Source organism: Haliotis asinina, chromosome 3, assembly GCF_037392515.1.
Source record: "Haliotis asinina isolate JCU_RB_2024 chromosome 3, JCU_Hal_asi_v2, whole genome shotgun sequence".
NCBI lineage: Eukaryota > Metazoa > Mollusca > Gastropoda > Lepetellida > Haliotidae > Haliotis > Haliotis asinina.
This window is the reverse complement of record NC_090282.1, coordinates 72,556,582-72,579,927: the sequence shown is the minus strand read 5'-3', so window position 1 is coordinate 72,579,927 and position 23,346 is coordinate 72,556,582. Positions and strand designations below refer to the sequence as shown.

Below are 23,346 nucleotides of genomic sequence, written 5' to 3'. Positions count from 1 at the left end.
ACGAAATGCGCAGATATCTCTCAGGGCAGGAGTGAAGGAGAGATACATGATGTCTTCCTGACGCCCCGACCCCAGGGACTCCAGGTAAATTGGCCCTATCAACATTGATGCTAACAGTGAATGTACACGAGGTAAATGATGTTGCTGAATGCACGATCAATGTGTAAGTAAGCGGTGGCGAAATACGTAGATACTGTTGAGGGGCGGGAGGGTACGACAACTGCACGCCCCAACCCTTAGAGCCCACGTTAAAATGTCTCTGTCAACACTGATGCTGACAATCCAAGCAGGTTACCGTTGGTGTGTGCAAACGGGACATCTAAAATAGTTAGTAGATACTTCTGGTAAATTCAAGACAATCCCTTTTGTGCTGCCTTCTTTCTATTATGGCAATGAGAGTTAACGTTAAATACATAGTGCAACAAATACCTCCTACAAAATAAAACCAAAAGAACAAACAAACAAACAAAGAACGAAACGAACACAAGAAAAAACCAGGGTCAGTCTTCAATCTCTAATCCTGAGAATCAAACAGTATGTCCCTTATGAAGCAGGGCAGAAGTTCCGGGTTCGATTCCTTACATGGGTATAATGTGTGAAGCCAATCTGTATTGTCCATGATATTACTGGTATGTCACTGAAAGTAGCGTAAGACTCACTCACTCATCCTAATGAAGCAGCTATTTTATCTTTAATACTATAAATTAGTTCTGTTTCGTGGGCAAAAGATGTGAACGTTTCACGAGCTCATCCCCAATCTTCTCTTTAGTCAGATCCCTTACTCCCATTAATAATATTCGCTTTGTACTTTGCCCAATGTGCAAAACAATAGCATACACTAACAAGAAGAAAGTTCTAATAGGTTCCGTTGCTAAATGGGTTTTCCTAATGCGCTGTCCTTATCTCTGTCAAAACCCACCTATTGATCCAAACAATAAGGTGAGGCTGAAATCGCCAGTCCATTCGTGAAAGCAGGACTAACAGTATAACACAACCAACAGAGGCCCATTTGACTGTTGACATTATATTTACTATTACTTAACTATATGTGGTCAACGCCTGAGACCACAAGGCTTGGATGCTCGGTCGGGGCGAATTCCATTGTACGGATTCTACAAGCTCCACTGGCTTGACGAACACCCTGAAGTCTGGCAATGAGACGTAAGCTGCCTGCACAGGAGATGGTGACTGTACAGGGACTACCCCAAATATGTGACGCCAATTCCAATATCCTCAGACGGGTAGTCTGGTTCCTCATCTTTTGTGGTGGACTTGGTTTCACCACTTTCAACATCTACAAGCAGATGTCTTTATATCTGTCTGTTCCTGTCAACGTGAGAATGGATCAAGTCCTTGACAACGCTCTTCTGTTTCCAACCATAACCATATGTAGTAACAATTTTGCAAAGAGTTCTCAGCTTGCGAAGTTTGGGATGAACCATGTGCTCACAGTGCTGTTCCCATACAAAGACTTCAATGAAGATGTGCCAAATGTGAACTTGAGTCAGCTGGACGTGTCTAAGGTATATGTTGATGGAAAACTGGCACCAGATATTGGACACATCACTGAAGAAGCTATTCTTAAGGTAGGTGGGATACTTCACCTGTGTCCCAAACGGAACAACATGATGATTTCAAAGGTGGTCATTTACGTCCGATGTTTGATGTTAGTCATGCATTATATTTTGTGCTTAAGATATATGTTTAGTTGGATATTTCCTTCGGGATGAAGCTGGCAAAATTCCTAACACCATATCCAACATAACCACTATGATTATTGGCAGTGTATGATATATATCCTTCTGACCATCAGGTTAATTGCACAGAAATAGTATCAGATACCATAGGTAGTTTACTCGTGTATGGTAGTTTACTCGCAGCTGGACATGGCAGATACGTGAATTATTATTGTTAGATGACTACAAGTATTGGCCTTAAGATAACTTTACAGTGAAGTGCTTTGGTAATCTATGGCGCTGTACTGACAATGGCACCATTGTGGTGTTAGTTCTAGTGAACCTTATATTAGCCTTTGATACCAATACACAATAGCCACACAGTCATTGGCATTATCAGGTCATGCTACTGAGTAAATTCTTCTGACAATGAAATTAATATTCCCACTGAAGTTACTGATCTATTCAGGGATAAGTTTTCTTTGCCGTATACAAATAATCAGCTAGCCACTCTGGGAACTTTACTAATAATAACGTTCAGATCTGTAATGCGCCAGAATCCAATAATTGCTCAGAGGCGCAGGCCATAGGCTCGATGGCAGAAAAGGGTATTAATGTTTCTCTTAAATCTGTCAATGTTCTGCGGAAGCCTATTCCACAGAGCGTGACCCGTCTTGATGAAACTTCTGCCACCAAACGGAACCGTCCGTGTCCTCGGAACTGTCTGTTGAAGTGATGCTGAAGACCTCACCGATTTGGCTGGTTCATACTTGTGGTCCTCAAGATATGATGATGCTTGGTGATGTATAGCTTTGAACACAATCATGAGAAGTTTGTACTCAATGCGGCACTGAACTGGAATCCAGTGAAGTTGTTGCAGGATTGGTGTAATATGTTCATGCTTATTAGTTTCGCAAGTAAGTCTGGCTGCTGAATTCTGAATTCGTTGTAGCTTGGCTAAGCACTGTTGGCTGGAACCATATAGCAAAGAATTGCGACAGTCCATGCGTGAGGTAAAGAACGCATAGATTAGAGTCTTTGTTGCCTCAGTGCGGATATACCGCAGAATTTGCCCGACGTTACGAAGATGAAAACATGCGGTTTTGCACACTGCTTCAGTGTGTTTATCCATAACTAGCGAAGATTGGAGGATGACACCAAGATTCCTATTTTTTTCACCTCGTTGGACCAAACAGTTCCCGATTTGTAACCGGGGAATCATACTTCTGGATCTGATGATGAGAAATTATCTCTTATCATCACTAAGTTATAGGTTTTAGGCTTACGTACTTCTTCATCCTTCTCCGTACCCCCACTGCAGCAGCTACCTAAAGTCTCGCAAACATGTGACTGAATTCAAAAGACCGGGGTAGAACAGGCCTTCAGTAACCCATGCTTGCCATAAAAGGCGACTATGCTTGTCGGAAGAGGACTAACGGGACCGAGTGGTCAGGCATGATGCCTTGTTGACATATGTCATCGGTTCCCTGTTGCGCAGATTGATGCTCATGTTGTTGATCATTGGATCATTTGATCCAAACTCGATTAATTACAGAACCGGGTACGGCTTAAAACTAAACTCACTCACTCGCTGAATTAAAGAAAACAAACTAATCATATCGAGAAATATGTCTCTAAACCAAACATGGTGGACATAGTGGAACCCAAACCATCGCAGTTTGACTACTACTGACTGAGAGTACATTAGCCAATATACTCAGTGCTATTGACAAAGGGCCACGCTATTGCTAACACTAATTTTTGAAAGCTTTGAAATCTTTTTTGCATGAAATATATACAACTGGATGTTTTAGAAACTTTCTTAACAGTGTGAAGAAACACAACGCCGTTAAAGTGTCGTTTATTACGTTCCTCAACGTCAAATACAGTCTGTTACAAATGGTACATTCTTTCTTCAAATGTAGAAATCATCAACGTGCAAGTCGCTCTATCCATGGGAAATGAAGGGCAATACGCATGAACAGTCGCTCACTGTTCAGGTACCTGATTGAAATTGCAGCTTGAAAGTAGACATTTTTGTGTACTTGCCTAAAGGGGTAAGGCTATAGACCTTTTGGCATATGGTCCGACTCAGCGGCAGGTTGACGTTCGATTTAATGTGAGTGAGAGCGCTGTTGGTAGACTGTGACAGATTTCCAGCCAATGGGTCCGTGAAATATCATAACAGTCAGTCATAACAGTCCGAGATGATAGGCATACGGTTAACACTGGGTTACGGAACCGATTCGTTAACGTAGAAGATCTAAGGCAGCCAGACTCCACTGCAGGCAACATGCATTTCGTCCACCATGCCACGTCGTTTGAGATGGAGTAGATATCATGGTCGCTGGAATCAACGTCAGTGGTCTCGTGTGCTCTTCACAGATGAAAGCAGTTTCAAGTTGTTCTTCCATGAGTCCCGGAGGAGGGTTTATCGTCGTGCCACAGACTAAACTATGTCAATACGTTTCTGTTAAACTTCATATACTTAGTATTCAAACGACATATTTGTTTCAATATATAACCAAAGGACAGCGAAATTCTAGTCCCAGTGTCTATTTAATGTATTCATAAAAAATCGGTACATACCTTCTTATCATAAATCCCCTTCGGGTACGACCCTTAACTCTCAGTGCTATCAGTAAATGTCAATTATCACCTCCTCACGTTGGCGGATCTTACGTGTGCACGTGAGAATAAGTCAGTGACCTTTCACAATGCCCTTATGTATAAAAACTGACTGATATGGTCAGTCAGGGAGGCAGACAGGGAGACCAGTCATGGACACGAGACGAGAAGGGCCCAGATCATCGATAGAAGCATCCTCGATATCTCCAGGGTATACGTTCCGATACGTCTCCACTATACCCTGGACGCATCTACGGCTCTGCCCGATAAATTTATTACCTCCCTTCGCTGGCTCCGCCTTCTCACAGTAGCCAATCAGCTAGGCCGCCGTTAACCGAGCTTGCCAGTGTCAACAAAGGCAGCGGTCGCAACTGCGAAGGTTTGCTCGCAGTGCGTCCCACATTTTAGAGAAATCATACAAACAAATTGACAGGTCCGAAACTTTAAAACAACATATGCAAGAACGCCTTCTACCTCTTCCAGACAACCTCTGCATGGTTTGTGTTGCTAAGTATAATCGGTTAGATAATTCAGAAAACGAAAGTGAGTTGTGATTGGTTCGCTCAACTTCCCAGCGTAGACACCTGACTGGATCAAAAGACAGTCAAGGGAGGTAATAAATCTATCTGGCAGAGCCGTAGATGCGTCCAGGGTATAGTGGAGACTTATCGGAACGTATACCTTGGAGATATCGAGGATGCGATAGAAGCGGAGTGTGCGTCTAGTCGGGTCGGCGATGAAGAATCGCTGCCCGACCTCGCTGTGCGAAAGTGACAGAGCAGGTCTACGCTTCGGCACATTGGCCGCTCGGTCCCAACGTACGTTCTGTCAGGTGATTGCAATTTTATCTACCATTTCGACCGTTATTTAACAACGATAATAAACATGACTGTCGTTGTCTTCAACTTTACTGGTTTTGTCTTCCCGTCGTGAACCATAAAGAACTACCATCCGAGAGCAATCCCAACGAACGCTGTTGGACAGAAGCAATGAAGAGCGAATCACAGATGCACCCTGGCCACGCATAACCAATTTGGCGTTGGGTCGGCGATGGGTTAGAGGGGGATAACTCCTACTGGCCGTACTCCATTCCACGTGGTCGATATTACCGACAGATTCTAGTGTTAATGTCATTACAGAATATCTGTGCCATCTCCTGATGCCGGCACTGTCTCGAAATGCAAATGACCAATATCCATAGGAAATGCCGTTTTTAACCCAGCTCTGAAATTTCATCAGCATAGAATTAACAACATTACCTTAAAACAGTGCATAATCGCCTTGTCGTTTGACGTATATGCAATGAAGAGACGTATAATTCCATGCTATGTAGGATGTCAATAGATTATTAGTGGTCAGTAGTTCAATAATTGCTGTTCTGAATTTCTCGTGCCCCTTGGAATTGTTGTAGTCGGAGAATTAGTCGCCAGTAGTTTCGTACATGCAACGTGGAATATTGCGGGTGCCTCTGATGCATTTTGATAGACAGAGAATACAACATGAGGTCTCATTACAAACGAATCATACGAAACTCGTGACCTTCCTATGGTATTTGACCGAGCGAAAGCGAAGGTCACGAGTTTCGTATAATTCGTTTGTAATGAGACCGTGTGTGGTATTTTATTCATTACCCCAGGTCTTACATGCATTAAAATGACGAAGTAGCTTATTTTTATGGCTTCAACCGAAACCGATTTCAGAAAGACGTTGCGGAAGAACTTTCTACTGTTCACATTTTTATCATTCGTCACCACGAATGTCCCTTTGGGAACCGACGTCACGATGCATATCGGTTGCCATCGACTCGTACAGCCGTCTACAGTTAACCACTCACTAGCATCCCGTTTCTTACTTTGCAGTTGCTTCACTCGCCTAACATCCCTGGTAGTAACAATGCATATATCTCAATTGATATAATGGTACAGTGTGACTCACAGTTAAACAGCGACACGGCAATGTTCGCAATGTTTACATTCCCCCAAAGCATATACGTTGTAGAATGAATGAATTCACGTGTTTATTATGAATGGAAACGTAGTTCCGACGCAACGTGATGTAATTAAGAGATCATCAGTTATCCAATCAAAATATTAGAACCTCACGTCAAGTCGTACCGCGTTATGACACAGGTCAAAATGATACCACACACGTGACGTACGACATTAGTATGCAACTACCCATACGTTGACCACGTGGGTAATAATTGTCAGTAGGAAGCACATCGAATGCTTGATTTGAACTGATGTTTCAGTTAACGCGACTTCACAAACGTTTGAAGTTTATTATTTTGGACTGTCACGAGTATGTTTGACTCCGATGTGATTGTGAGTTCCCTTGATTCCCACGTGATTACAGATTGGCGTCTGTGCACACGTGTTTGAGCTGTTTCAGCAAGATAATACTGAACTCTGATTGGACTCTGCTACAGCACACCAACGTCTAGCTTAATTATTGATTATTATACTCCAACAGTAATCTTGTTGACTCTTGATGAAAAACTGCTAATAACATGTTAAAATGTCTATAATGAGATTTCCTAATCATCGAGTGAGACGTTTTTTGCTACAACAACACATTCATTTACAGAACACATACAATTACAGCTAAAGTAAGCCATCAACCTAGTTACCACGACTTTGTTGAAGTGTGGAAAAACTCCTTCGAACACAAGAAAAAACATATCGCATTACTGCCGTCAATGAATTACAAGGTTGTCTTCTATTTGTAGATAGTCAGTTGCAACTTTAAATTCGACGAGTTGAAGGTGAACTAATAAACTACTCAAAAAAAGTAGCATAGCTGATTATTGCTATCTTAAGATTCATTAATATATGGCAGTTAGGAAGAAAACCTGAATGAACATGAACGGTCCAATGCTGCAAGATAGTGTATGTCACAAGTGACAAGTGTTCCAAGGTCAAGGTCGCAGAGCGGTCTGTATCTTGTGTGGCCACCATTAACATCAATGGTTGCTTGGCATCGGCATCCCATAGACTGGGCCAGATTTCGGATGAAGTGCCTGGGAATGAGTTGGTACTCTTCACTCAAGGCCATAAACAGAGCAGGTAACGTCTGTGGCAGAGAGTCACTCTGTCGCACAAGACAATCCAATTCGTACCACAAATGTTCAGTAGGGTTAAGATCCGGTGATCGTGAGGGCCAATCAAGAACCTGAGCGTTGTTCTGGGCAAGGAAATCCCTGGTTATTCTTGTTGTATGCGACCGGGGTCGAGAAGGTCTTCTGTAACGAACACCAGCCTCACGTTGGCGGTTCCTCACAGTCTGACCAGAAACTGCCCTGAGCACTACCGATGTTGTGAAGGATGCTGTGGTGAACCTGTCGAATCAAAAGTCGAAGCCGAACAAACCTGTCCTGAGCGGACGCGGTCACACGGGTCGACCTTACCAGGGGCGATTACGTGTTGACACTTGTTGCTGGTAGCGATGCCAAAGTCTTGCTATGGTACTCTGTGACACGTTCAGTTGCCTTGCAATCGCAGACGGAGACTCCCCAGCCTCCAAATGACCAATCGCATTGTTGCGCTGAGCTTCAGTAAGTCTAGGCATGACTTTAACACCAAATGAAACTGTCAACTGTCAACTGTCGCAAGAACATTGAAGCCCCCCGACTATTTTGGAAATGATGCATGGAATGTGCGTACAAAAGGAAACGCATAAATTTATTACACTTATTGAGGAAAACAGATTTTGGTGCGTTTTGGCGAGTTGTCCTCAATGACAATGGATTCAAACTCGGAAATGTTTTCAGACAGCGTTCACCATAGATTTACTGATTACATAGACACCAATGATTCAAATTAGAAAAGTTACATGGATAAATACTACCTATGCGTTTTCCTTTTGTTGGGTAGTTTATTTCATACGAACTGGTTGGGCAGTAAAATCTGGCTTTTTTCGATGAATATGTGAACTATGCTGTAATGCGATCCAACAAACCTTTGCACGAGATGGCACCCGTGAACGGCCACCTCCTCGTGGTGGGTGCTGGGTAACGCCAAGAGCCGTTCCAATCCCCGTGTGGACCCGGGTCAACTAGATCCATAGCACCCCATTGCTGGTCGCAAGGAGCGACCGAATTTGGCAACCTGTTTGCCGTGGGTTGCGTCCCGTGTCGGTGGAGGACGGTAGTCTGGTGGTTGAGGGCAATAGGAGCCTGAACCGTGTTCCTGTTGCCCAACACACTACTTCGGCCCTTACTTCACGTATCAATCGGCTGGTCACGCCAAGCCCTGTGTATGGACTTGTAAGTCATTACACAAATGTAATTTGAAAAAGTTTACTTTTGGACTTGGCTCATTTGTTTATATAAAATGTCAACGACCTTTCAATATGATGTTTTGAACTTTGCCTAGAGTCTTATGCCCAGAAGGCGGTGGCTCATGGGCCAATCTGGTAGAATTGTTAATCTTTTAATGTTTCTTCTGGAGTATATCATCCGGGTATCCTTGGTGCTGCATGTTGGAGACCCACTTGTATTTAGCATTGTCCTTGTGATACTCCGTGGTGGGTGGGGAGCTCGATGATGAACCATATAACCAACAAACATGGAATACCAAACCCCTTCCAAAAAAACAAAACGTCCACTGGATAATGAAGATGAGCAACGACCATTAAAATCTGTAGAACATTGGCCACGATTTTTAGTGCTTGAGACAGTTGACAAAACACCTCTCAAACTTAACCCTTTTGCCATATCTAAGGGTATTCAAGGCATAGCTGGTGAAGTTAAAAACGTCCGAAGATTACGATCAGGTTCTTTGCTGATAGAATGCAACAGGAAACAGCAATCTTATGTCAACAGTTTCATTTGTCGGCGTTCCTGTTTTAGTTACAGCACATAGAACGCTCAATACCAGTAAAGGAATTGTACGAGACAGGGATCAGTTGTTTGCTGATATGACGGAAGCTGACATAGTGTTTGAGATGAGAAATCAAGACGTTATGTTTGTTAAACGGTTCTCAACACGAAAGAACTCACAAACACAACCAACCAACACGTACCTTTTTTCATTTTGAACGCCGACTGCTCCGACATCAATCAAAGCAGGTTACAGCAATATCAAAGTTGACACCTGTATTCCAAACCCATTAAAGTGTTTCAAATGTCAAAGATTTGGCCATGGCGTCAATACATGCACAAGACCTGTCATACAACGGAAGACTGTGACAATGATGCTAAAAAATATACCAACTGTTCAGGGAGTCACCCATCATACTCTAAAGACTGTCCTGTCTGGAAACACCACATGAAAATAAACAGAATTAAATTTTCCAGAAACATCAGTTTTTCTGAAGCCAAGAAACTTGTTCAGTCTGAGGAAGGCACGGAAACTTATGCGTCTGTCCTCCAGACAACCCCTGAAATAACAACCAAAGTCACAACATTATCTGTTGACTGCCAGACAGACTTGACGTGGCTGAACTCTGAAGCGCCTCAAATATATTCAAATGAACAGTCAAGTCAAACATCACGCTCTGATGTCAAACATCACGCTCTGACATAGACTCTTTCTCAAGGTCAATCATCATCTCTCACTCAGAAGAAGTCTCAAGCACAAAAACCACAAATATCTCAAAGAAATGAGAAACAAAGCAAATCAAGAACTTAAACTTCGAAAGAACAAAGTGATAGGATTTCAAAGGGGTCAGATAATTCGATCCAACTATTTAATAGGTTTGGATCTCTTGAAAGAATGGATGTGGCTGAAACCATCCAGCCACGGGCGCAAAGCGTATCGCCCTCTAAAAAGGTACGGGGTAGATCCCCAGTCATACCTCCCAAAAGATAGATTCTCCAAACAATATTATACAGTGGAATTGCCAGGGACTGAAGACCAACTTTAACGACTTACTGCTATTGGTCCAGGACATTAGTCCATCAGTATTCTGTCTTCAAGAAACATATTTAAAGCAGACAGATAATTTCAGCTTGCGTCACTTCAATGCATATCATTCTTTTTCTCCTCCGGGTGATAGAGCCACGGGAGGATCATCCATCCTTGTGAGACATGATGTACTCCAAAGCCCTGTTATCCTTAAAACTAATCTTCAAGCTGTTGCAGTACGACTTACGTTGCATGTTACTTTTACTCTCTGCTCGCTATATATTCCACCATCTTCAGCTCTTCAGCAGGCTGATATTCAAACCCTTTACAATCAACTCCCGAAACCTTGTATTATTATGGGTGATTTTAATGGTCACAACCCACTCTGGGGTGGTACAACTATTAATACTAAAGGGAAAGTACTGGAGGAGTTTATTACAAACAATGATTTATGCATATATAATGATTGTTCAAATACATACTTACACCCTGGCACAGGAACCTATTCAGCTCTTGATTTGTCACTTACTGATTCTGGTCTATTGAGTGAGTTTGAATGGTCAGTCCACGATGACCTTTGTGGAAGTGACCATTTCCCAACAATCTTAAAACCCCTGACCCCATCTGATGTCTCTCCATCATCTAGATGGAATTTTAAAAAGACCAACTGGAGTTCATATGAAACTCTCTGCATTGACAAACTTAAACCTGGACTTTTCATTGATGTTCCTGATGCTATTAAATGTTTTTCTGATAATCTGAACGACATAGCTGATCAGTGTATCCCAAAGTCCTCAGTAGTTCCGCACATACGAAAACCATGGTTTAATGTTGAATGCAAACAGGCTCGCAAGGCACGGAAAAAAGCTGAACATTATTTCCGTCGACATCTTATGGTCCATAACTTGAACAAATGTAAAATCTTAAACGCTAAAGCACGGCGTACTTTTAAACAAAATAAACGTCAGTCCTGGCAAAACTATGTAACTAAAATAAATTCACGCACGCCGATTTCTAAAGTATGGAACACGATCCAGAAAATCAAAGGTAAGGGCTCTTGATCTAGCATTCACCATCTCAAAGATGGAGACCAGTTATTAACTAATCCATCTGATATTGCTAATAAACTTGGTGAAACACTGGCACAACATTCTTCTTCCACAAATTATGTACCTGAGTTCCAAAGGTATCAACAACAGCAAGAAAAGAAATCTATAAATTTCACTTCAGATAACGGGGAAGATTATAACGAGGTATTTTCAATTCATGAACTCCATACTGCTCTTGACCATGCCCACGATACTGCTACAGGAGCTGATAACATACATTATCAACTTCTGAAGCACTTACCAGTATCTTGTTTAGAAACTCTTCCAAATATTTTTGATGATATTTGGACGTCGGGAAAATTCCCGTCATCATGGCAAAATGCTATAGTAGTCCCAATACCTAAACCTGGACGTGACCATACCGATCCTTCAAATTATCGCCCAATTTCTCTCACAAGCTGCGTTTGCAAAACCATGGAACGCATGATAAACAATAGACTAGTTTGGTACTTGGAAACCAATAACCTCATAACAGATATTCAGTGTGGCTTTCGTAAAAACAGAAGTACCATTGATTACTTGGTGCGTTTGGAGTCTTTTGTCAAAAACGCTATAATTGATAAACAACATGCAGTGTCTATCTTTTTTGATTTAGAAAAAGCGTATGACACCACATGGAAATACGGCATTTTAAAAGATTTACATGACTTTGGATTGCGAGGCCGATTGACTCTATTTATATCCAACTTTTTAAATGACAGGCAAATTCAAATCCGGGTGGGTTCTACCCTGTCTGATCATTATAATCAGGATCAAGGTGTTCCACAAGGGAGTATTTTGTCTGTTACTTTATTTAGCGTTAAAATCAACAGTTTATCCAAAGTTTTAAGTGATTCGATTGGCGGATCACTTTTTGTGGATGATTTTAATATCTCTTGTCGTGGTAAAAATATGCATACTATTGAGAGGCAACTGCAGTTGTGTTTCAACAAAATTAATAAATGGTGTCTTGAGAACGTTTTCAGATTTTCTACATCAAAAACTAATTGTATAGATTTCTGTAGACGATATAAACCGCATAAAGACCCTGAACTGTTTCTAAATGGCACTGCTATTAAAGTTGTAAAAGAGGCCAAGTTCCTGGGATTGATTTTTGACTCGCATTTAACGTTTCTTCCCCATATCAAATCCCTGAAGGCACTTGGCCTGTTGAAAGTCATTTCTAATTGTAAGTGGGGAGGGGACCAAGCTACCCTCCTACAACTTTATCGATCATTGGTCCGTTCGAAACTTGATTACGGTTCCATCGTATACGGTGGAGCTTGCACAAGCAACCTTAAACGTCTTGATTCTGTACACCACCAAGGTTTAAGACTTTGTCTTGGGTCTCTCCGAACTTCACCTATTGACAGTCTTTACGTTGAAGCCGACGAACAATCTCTTACACAACGTCGTATAAAATTATCCTTACAATACATTACTAAATTATACTCTAATGATTCTAATCCTGCATATAACTGTGTGTTCAACCCACTTTATGAAGATTTGTATGACAAAAAGTCTTCTCTTGTTCCACCTTTAGGGCACAGAATTAAACCCTTTCTTTCTTCGGCCGGCATTGAACTGGAAAACATAGCTCCCTCCCGTCTCCTTTCTTCTCCTCCTTGGCAATTGGCTAGGCCACAAGTCGACCTCACATTAACTTCTTTTAAAAAATCAGAAACTAATGAATTACAATATAAACAAGAATATAATCAATTAAAAACTAAATATAGCAATTGCAAACCCTTATTTACAGATAGATCCAAGGACGGTGGCGCAGTGGCTTGTGCCACTGTCATTGGATCCAGAACAATATCTTCTCGAATTCCAGATAACAGCTCTATTTTTACTGCAGAAGCAAACGTCATATTAACAGCTCTCAGATATATTCAAAGACACCCTAAACATAAACAATATATAATCTATTCAGACTCTCTTTCTTGTCTTCAGGCGATTAAAAATATTTCTTGTAAACATGCACTTTTAATAGAAATTATTGACTTGTATAATGATCTTGCTACTGGCCAATACGACATCGCCGTTTGTTGGTTACCCAGCCACGTAGGCATTTCAGGGAATACACTGGCTGATCTTGCTGCCAAGGCGGCACTCAACAAATCTGTGACTCCACTTCTTATTCCATATTCAGATTATAAAGCCACAATTAGATCTTATATCCGTGATCTAATGCAGAAGAAGTGGGACACTCAAGTAGGTATCAATAAATTACATGAAATAAAACCGTATATTGGTTACACCTACTTGGGTTGTCAGTCCAGATTTGAGGAGGTCATTATGAGACGATGTCGCATTGGCGGTATACACATGAGTACTTGTTAAAAGGTGAGGATCCTCCGTTTTGTATCCCTTGTGATGAAAGAATCACAGTCAAGCATGTTTTGCTTGACTGTGTTGAATATTCCATCACAAGGGATAACTATTTTACATCACGTAGTATGAAGGATCTTTTTAATAATGTTAGTTGTCATTTAATCATTGCGTTTTTAAAAGACTTAGATCTGTTTCAGAACTTGTAAATATACATATGGAAATTAATTAAGCAACACCAAATTCAAAGACACATAAAAACTTAACAAAGTTTAACGAAGTAATTTTGATGATTGATTATTCAATTTTGATGTATTGACATACAGCATGAGCTTTTCATGGGTTGATATGACGCGCGTGAAGCTTGCACAGCGCACGTGCATTGCTTTAACCTCAACTTTCGAAAAATGCACTTTTTCCCTGGGGTGTTTACAAGCGCAGGTTGTCGATTGCATTCGGTTTTTCATTCATTTCAATGTCATGGCACGTAGGAAATTATCAGAGGCCACTCGTTGGCAAATAATCGGCATGAGGAATGCTGGTATGTCTCTAAGACAAATCGGGACTCACATCGGACGACATCATTCCATAATTTCAAAACTTTTGAAAAAATACCGGGCCACTAATGAAGTTAAAGACCTGCCTAGACCAGGAAGACCCAGGAAGACCACAGTCCGGGAGGACAGAGCTTTACTGAGACTTGTACGGCGCAGGTCCTTCGACTCGAGCTCTCGGTTGAGACAGGAGTGGCTTCCAGGGAGACCCATCTCGAACAGGACTGTTCGGAATCGTCTGAAAGCTGCAGGATACCGGGCAAGGAGGCCAATCAAGCGACCCAGACTGTCTCCAGCCCATAAGGCAGCCCGACTGGCCTGGTGTAATGACCGTTTGCACTGGAACATTGCCTCTTGGAGGAAGGTCCATTTCTCAGATGAGAGCCGGTTCTTGCTGCACATGGTGGACGGTCGTACTCGGGTCTGGAGGCAGAGGAACACAGCAATGGCTCCACGGAACATCCAGGAGACTGTGGCCTTTGGGGGAGGTTCCGTTATGGTATGGGGGTGCATTTCCATGAACTGCAAGTTGGATATCATTACCATCCGTGGCAACCTTAACGGTGTTCGTTACCAACAGGAGGTTCTTGACAGGGCTGTGGTACCTCATTTTGATAACCATCCTCTGGCAACGAGACCCATATTTATGGACGACAATGCTAGACCTCACAGGGCGCATGCTGTAAATGATTTTTTGCGGCAAAATGCAATTGACAGAATTCCATGGCCTGCCATGAGCCCTGACCTCAACCCCATTGAACATTTGTGGGACTTTATTGGCCGTCGTGTGAGGCAGAGAGACCCACCAGTCCATAATCTCAACGAATTGACGGCTGCCCTGCATGAGGAGTGGAACAGGATCCCCCAGAATCAGATCCGGAGACTCATCCAAGGAATGAGGAGGCGTCTGGAATCGGTGGTGCGTGCGCAGGGAGGACACACTAGATATTGATGAAAGTCGGTGTGCAGACTCTCAGATGACTGTTCTTTCTTTCCATGTGACATTTGTGTTAATACACCTGACAACAACGTCTGTGGATGAATAGTAAATTGTGTCCATTTTTTCATGAATTTAAGACGGTTTTAAGAATTTGGATTTCGTTGCAATAAAGCAAAGTCTTGATACTTTTTCCCTTTAAGTTGTTTGTCAGAGATCGTCTGTTGAATAAAAAAGTGTCAAACTATATCAACCCGGCATATTTTGATTGTCAGAACACTTCAAAGTTGCTCCAATAGAAAAAATTGGGGTGTTGCTTGATTAATTTCCAGGTGTATAGATAAACATTTTATGATTGGAAGTTGAATTAGCAGATAACATTGTTAGTGGCTGTATCCTCGAAGGGGGTTGAAGTACCGTAAAATTATTGTCCTCCTGAGAAGGTACGTAAGTCCCAAAACACTTGGAATGAGATTTAATCTTCCACATTTTTTAGCTGTAGTATATGTGTCATCGTAATTTGTGGCTTATCTTGCATACAGTCGCCAACAGCTGAGGGATGGTGTAAATCAAGCTAGGTACCATGCAGGTAGCAGAGGTACTGTAAGTCCCCATGTCCCATAGTATGGTGATCTACCCTCTGTTGTTGGCGATCTGTGGCCTGTTTTTATATTGTACTGTCCAAATAGTGATACTATTATTTTTTAAGTTTCTACACTAGTTTTAGTAACAACTGTGATAGTCTAGTGGTTTTACTGTCCTTCGTCGACAGGTTCTTCATAATACGCATATATATTCTTTTTGTCACGTATGTTCTCGTCACGATATGGCTGCAATATTGCCGATGTGACGTTAAATATTAACTCACTCACTCATTTGCACGAGATGGTGACCGTGCAGGGATTATCTCAGATATGTGACGCCAATTCCAATATCCTCAGACGGGTAGTCTGGTTCCTCATCTTTTGTGGTGGACTTGGTTTCACCACTTTCAACATCTACAAGCAGATGTCTTTATATCTGTCTGTTCCTGTCAACGTGAGAGTGGATCAAGTCCTTGACAACGCTCTTCTGTTTCCTACTATAACAATATGTAATAACACTTATGCAAGGGGTTCACAGCTTGCAATGCTCGGACTGGACCATGTAGTGGCATTGCTGTTCCCATACATGATTTTGATGAACGTATACCAAATGTGAACATGAGTCAGCTGGATGAGTCTGAGGTATATGTTGATGGACAACAAAAATCAGTTGTTCACATCACTGAAAAAGTTATTCTCAAGGCAGGTGGACTGGTTCACTTGTGCACCTAACCAAACAACATGATGGTTTCAAAGGTGGTCATGTATTGGAGTTCGACGTTTCATTTTAGTCATGCATACATTTCGTGCTTAAGATATATATGCGGCTCGCAACACCTTGAAAACAGTGACGAACTGTCCAATAAGCTGACAATATTCCTAACACCGTACCCAACTTAGACACTGTGATGATTACATTGTCATGTATGAAATATATCCATCTGACCAGTAGGTTAATTGTATATTAACAATATGGCTTGTATAGCACTTTAATCGTAGCTGAATATTGCAGACACACGAATTATCCTCAGTGTTACATGACAACAGGTGCTGATCATTACATAACCCAGTTATTACAGTGAAGGTCCATTGTTTGTTTGTTGCTTTATTATAGAGAATAAACACTTTTCATAACCCGTGTAAACCGTTTTTAGGACAGCATTAATATATTTATGTTAATGTTATCAGTTCATAGACATAAGTTTGAAATGTGCAGATTGGAATGTGTTTACGACAACCGAATCATCACACCTAAAGCGAGATGTCAGGCACTATGTTGACACTGACTTGTTAGTTCTTCAGAATCTCATAATCGAGTTTGATTCAAAGCCATAATTTTTAATACAACCATTGGCATATCAGGACTTGCTACTAATTTCCTTCCACTGCAATTAATTATGATGTTAACGATGTATTTAGGGATAAGTTCAATTTATCAACTACAAAAAGAAATCCACTAAATGCCATAACTGGGAACTGTCTTTACAATTACTTATACGTTGGTGACATACGACTACCCAGTCCTTTATATCAAACATAACGTCTGCATATTTAGCATCTATGGAAAGCCTCAGATGAGTACTAATTAACTGACTAAAGTTTGTGACGTCATATCCAATATGAAGAGTGGTTATGACGTCACAATGTAATGATGTCATAACTATGATTCAAAAAGATGGAATTCAGCAAGGAGAACCTTCGCTCCTATGTTTTCATGAGATTTTCACGGTTTTCTGAAGATGCCAATGAAATCCATGTAGATTTGGCAAATGTGTTTCGGGACCAAGCCCCACCATGTAGGACAGTTGTTAAATGGTTGACCGATTTTAATCATGGGAAGACCTCACGTCATGAACACCGCTCACGATGTCCAAACTCATTTATGAACGAGGGGGTAATGACAATTGTCCAGAGATGCATTGATTAAGATCTACCGTCAACTGAACGTGAAATTAGTTCATCATTGAACATAATAATTCATCAATTGGCACCACCCACTCATTCCTTCGTGACCATTTGAAGTTCAGGAAGATTTGTACTCGTTGCGTACCTTATTTGTTGACCCCTGAATAGAAACAAATAAAAAGGTCATTGTGCTTGCTGGATGTTAAACAAGGTATAAGTAAATAAGCATTAATCGCTCTTTGTGGCAAGCATGGGTTGCTGAAGACCTATTCTACCCAGGGAAGTCAGAACTTTGAAAAGTGACCAGGTAATGTATCCAAACATCGTTTCTTTCAGTGTGACTGGGAATCAGCGCCATGTGGACAAGACGACTTTATCTACAAGGTAACAGATATGGGTAGATGTTTCACATTTAACGGTAAGTTAAATATATGTTCGTTGAAGGAATTTGGGTTGGTACTCGGACTGAAATATATGTTAGTTCCTATTAATCGTTGCATGATATTGATGAACGAGTTATTATCTCATGTCAACGGGCAATGACAGTTGTAGTTTATACCGGCGAGATATTGAAGGACGGATGGGATAAGATCGGATTTTTTACGTTGACGTTTTCATTGGCATAGAGCGACAATAATTCATTCGGTTGAAGAGGGATATTGGATGGAGGGAGCACGCCCCTCTTGGTAACATTCAGCCCAAATAGTCTACGGTGTGACAACAAAGTTCTCATTGGTGACTCTTTCTTGTACAATATGGAGTGGGGTTAATTGATTTTGTGATGTCGTACCTCATCATAGCTTATCAACATCAACGTGATATGTTGAAATTGGCTTGATTAAAACTGTCGAAACCCTCTAGTAGCCGTTCTTCGCGGGCATCCTAACCATATGGCGACGTCGGTGTGCGTGGCTCCCTGTTGGACCATTCCGACGACTCTCTCTCGCTCTCTCAATCATTATCAAACATAACATTTCGATTATGTGCTTTTTGTAGCTGTGACTGCCCAGTCAGCAGTTTCATATAGTTTAACTTCATTGTCATTGCGTGTTACGGGATGTAACATCATTTTGGCAAAGTTTTATCTTAATTGATTAAATGTTCCAGATTCTTTGACCGAATATGCTTAGTTTGGAAAATGGGAAAGGCTTCGATACTAACAAGAATACTTAATTAAAACTACATGTGTATATTGTAAAATGTTTGTTATCGTTTCTTTTGGACATTAGTTTAGGCGTTTTCATATGTAATTCCTTGATCCATACTGGCTTCAAACATTTCACATATGTTATGAACCAAACCCCCAGGCTTCGGCCGCTCTGACTCATTTTGGACGGCTGTGATATATGTGCGGTCACGAATCATATTTGATGAATGAAATACATGATGAAATATGTCATGAATTATCAAAACCCTTTGAGCGGATTTTGGGTCTTTTGTGACAGTTTATGTGTCTCCTGTGGGGATTATATCGTCTTGAAAATGGATTAATGAAAAGACTCTTCACATATGTGGCAGCCTCTACTCTACTTTAAGACCCTCCTGATGTCTTCAGTTGACCTGAGCTTATGTCACACAGTACAATCTATACACATACTTTCTGTTGCAGTGAATGGTTCTCTGCTAGCCCGGAAATCTGGACGCAGTCATGGGCTGCGCCTCGTCTTGAATGTCGAGGAAGATGAATACACTCGAAGTATTGATGGGTATCTGGGAACAGGATTTATGGTGACTAACAGTGTTGTATGATGCTTATAAACATGGTTGTCCCCCAGAACCATTGTCCCCCATGTTAGGGCGATAGGCTCTGTGTGAATCAAGTTGAGACCTTGGGTGGAATTTGATTACCGTGACAGGCTCTTCCACTCTTGAAACAATGAACAACCCCGCTGGATTGTTTGGGCCATTGGTACTAGTATCCAGGCCACAAAGACAACAAAATCGAAATTCCTGGTCATCGTTGGCATCACTGCAATTCAAGTGTCAAAGCAGCGAAATGAGCATACTCAGCAGAGTCTTCAGACTTCTCTCTGGAATTTTGCTCTGCACAGATGGCATACTAGTTTGATACAGGCAGTATCAGCATTATCTGAAAACAGGCAACCTCAAAACCGGGAAACGCCAGTCGAACATGCTGTTTTAAGAAAATTTATTCTCTCTTGTGATATCATTTATCCCATGAAATATTTCCCTAGTCCGATATGTGAGCCTGTTTTTCCAGTGCTAACGTCTTCTTGTTATGTTAAAGGTTGCCGTTCACGCGCCAGAGGTGCCCCCGATCATGTCCGAGATGGGTATAGCTGTAGCGCCCGGCTCCCAGCACTTAATGGGTTTCGGAGTGAAGGTAAGTTTTATAAGCTAAATCAAGGCCTGTTTCATGTTCTTCCACTTACGGTTCATACCTGTAAAATTCGAAAACACTGATTTTCCCCGTTGTAAATCGCAAAAGGGTAAAGGGTGTTTTAAAACGGATCGCTGAAAAAAATCAGTGATGTCACCAGTTGTTCGTCAAAAAGGGACGTATGTCCTGAGCTAACGGTGACACTCGCCCATTACGAGATTCTAGCAAGAACTAAATGTTGGCATCAAATGACGGCATTATTTGAATCCATTTGTTATGATCCAACAACAAGTACTATTTCCTGTAGAGTTAGATGAGCATGCGTACCCTAAGGTAGCCATTGTTGTTGAACGAGTTCATTTTGCAATTAATGTGTAACACTGCTAACACATTCGTTATAGCACAAACCAAAACCAAATACAAACACACACACACACACACACACACAAACACACACACACACACACACACACAAACACACACACAAACACACACAAACAAGCAAACAGACCAAAAAAAATAATACAAAAATTAATACGAATGAAAAAAAAAATGCTTTCGAGGTGTTGGACTTGATTAGCGCATGAAGCGTCAAAGAGTGAGGGGGGCACACATTGCATGAGTTTGACCCTCATTCCATGAAAGTTCACAGTCCAAAGCACTCACACATACTGTGACATACAGTTAATGTAAGTCCACACATATAGCAACGTGAAGACGCATATCCGTAAACACAATTGAAAGATTCTGACACTATTCTCAAATACATGTTAGTAAAGTCTGCAGGATAATATACGTTGAGTCACTGATAACAGACTCGAGAGTCCCTGGTAGCATCATCATCATTTGAAAGGGATTATTAAACATATTCTTATAGCAGTTTTATCAGAAGGTTACAATTGCTGTGGAACAGGTTCCTTTGCTTTACATCCCTACTTATGTGGAAATCGAGATTTAGAGACGTTTTCTACTTGCTTGTACGCTTGTATGGAAATTAAGCAATTACAATGAAAACGGGGCATCCTAATCTGAGGCCATGTGGTATGATGTTTTTTCTTAAGTTTATTTCTTTAAAATAACAGAAGGTAACAGCAAGTGAAGGTGTGAGTGGCTGTGGCAAGAAAGTTCTGAAGTATTACACAGGAAACTACTCTCGGGATGCATGCAGACAGGAGTGTGAGATGGATTTCATCATCAGCATGTGCAGCTGCAAGGACATTTCAAATCCAAGCGATGTTCAACTTTGCATGCCCCATCAGTACCGGGAATGTTTAATCCCAGCCGTTGAGCAGTATCTTGAGACAGACACTGGCTGTGAAGCCGGGTGTCCTGAGCCATGCAGCTACACCACGTTCACCACCCAACACTCCAGCGCTCCACTGACCAGGAACTACATAACGGCGTACACCAAGGCCAAGGGTAAGACTGAAGAGTACTGGAGGAGGAATCTCGTCATTCTGGAGATGTACATGAGCTCTATGACCTACGAACTAACTGAAAAACAGCTGGAGTATGAGATCCTGGACCTGTTTTGTGACATCGGTGGAGCACTGGGCCTGTTGCTTGGTGCCAGCTTGCTGACAGTGTTAGAAGTGTTTGATTTATTTTGTATCACTGTCTTCTCGGTGAGGTTTGAAAAGAACAAAGTTCATGAGATGGATCCAGTCGATTCCAAATAATGCATGACACATGTGGATTCACCTTCGGCAAGTGAGTTTGTTCAAATTTGCCGTTGCTCACCCAGCAGAAATAATGGGTACTCGGTGGGACAAATCATGTGACCATAACCTTCTAGCACTTAATAGGCAGCTTTGGTTATCCGGGGTAGTAATATACCTGCTTTGACTGTTAGCTCTATGAGCATTCACCTCGTGAATTGTGTTTGGCGCAATATAAATGTACATATTATTTTTATCAATAATTTAAATGAAACAAGAACATGAACATAACACATTGCTAATTTGCTTACGTTTAGACTGCAGTCCGACATATGTGATAAATGTGTTTTCGAGCATTTAATGGCCGATATCTTGCATGAATGAGTATTGAACTGATTAAGTGTTGGCCATAGGTCAGGTAAACTTTAAAGTTGTTTTATGCTTCGGCAAATTGCCGATGTTGACGCGCTTGAGGCTGGTGATGGCATGTACAGTGTGAAAAGCAGAACTCTTCCTATTTTCAAAACCAACAGTTTCATGTAGTGATAGCAGATAATGCAACGTGGTATATTCAAGGCTTTCAAAGTAATCGTTCAGTTGATATTCAGGTTGACTTCTCGGAATAGAGGAGTGGATAAAACTAGTTTGGGTGTGGCATTAACGACGGTCCACATAGGACCTCAATATCAATACATTCTATACGTTGATCAGAGATTGCTCTTGGCAGAAATCCATGAAAACTATTTGTGTAATGCCAACGTTCACTTCGAAGAGCAATGGGTCTGCATACCTCGTGATGGACTTTCATACGGGCGCAATATTTTTTCTGTGCTTACAACTGTTTGTAATTAAGTGAATAAATGTTACATGCAACGCTGTTGTATTTGGTAGAAGAGTCTTTTGTACGTGCCCACAGGTTATTATCAGGAATGTTTAATTCAGATACTTAAACGACTGGATATACACATGGTGGTTGAATTTCCTGGGGTGTATGAGGAATGTCAAACAATGTTAACCTAACGAGTGGTATCCTGTCCCTGAACAAATATTGTTATCAATCACGGAACAAATATCTTTATTGTTGTAAACTAGGAATACTGCGCGAAGCCATTGTGGGATGGAATGTGTGAACCATTCGGGCTTTGATAAGAAGTTGCATTGAACAATACAAACATTAACGACTTACACACTATATTTACAGGGTTAGATCTGCATGTATTTACGCAACACTCGCATGCACATGCGTCCATCAGGGTTAATGAATGTTGGAACAGTTAAGTGTTGTGACAGATGATATTCTCGTCATTAAAAACAGAACCCTCATTTGGCTTTATGGCACATTCATTTCCCAAGCTGAAACGAGTTAGCAAGCAAGAGTGAGTGAGTTTAGTTTTACGCCGCATTCAGCAATATTCCAACCATGTGGCGACGGTTTGTACACAATCGAGTCTGGACCAGACAATCCAGTGATCAATAGGATGAACATCGATCTGCGCAGTTGGGAACCGATGACATGTGTCAACGAGCCTGACCACCCGATCCCGTTAGTCGCCTCTAACGACAAGCATAGTCGCCTTTTATGGCAAGCATGGGTTACTGAAGGCCTATTCTACTCCGGACCTTCACAGGTCACAGGTTAACAAGAAACCAGTACCTGAAACTAGTATCCACAAGAACTGACTGTGATACCATTGAAACCGTTACCTGTTGATTGCCAAGTTGAAACAATAACTCGGTATACGGATTTGGTGTAGAACCTGCCACACAAGGAAGAAATTATTAACAAATATACAATGAA

The 23,346-nt window shown here is 41.4% G+C and overlaps 1 protein-coding gene across 1 annotated transcript; it reads left to right on the top strand.

The window, feature by feature from the left end:
• The first annotated feature begins 253 nt into the window (after nt 1–253).
• Nucleotides 254–21,569, top strand: LOC137279025 (acid-sensing ion channel 1A-like). The gene is made up of 6 exons (XM_067811509.1): nt 254–300; nt 1,148–1,586; nt 17,886–17,967; nt 19,159–19,277; nt 19,798–19,893; nt 20,973–21,569. Exons 1-6 carry the CDS (start codon nt 254–256, stop codon nt 21,567–21,569), a joined length of 1,380 nt encoding a protein of 459 aa, XP_067667610.1.
• Nucleotides 21,570–23,346: the final 1,777 nt, after the last annotated feature.

What these genes read in the sequence shown, in the direction of transcription:
- LOC137279025 (XM_067811509.1), top strand. Translation starts at nt 254, where the DNA reads ATGTCTCTGTCAACACTGATGCTGACAATCCAAGCAGGTTACCGTTG. An exon ending in TAGATGTTTCACATTTAACG is followed by an intron (nt 17,968 to 19,158) that starts GTAAGTTAAATA and finishes TTTCTGTTGCAG; the next exon opens with TGAATGGTTCTCTGCTAGCC. An exon ending in TAATGGGTTTCGGAGTGAAG is followed by an intron (nt 19,894 to 20,972) that starts GTAAGTTTTATA and finishes TTAAAATAACAG; the next exon opens with AAGGTAACAGCAAGTGAAGG.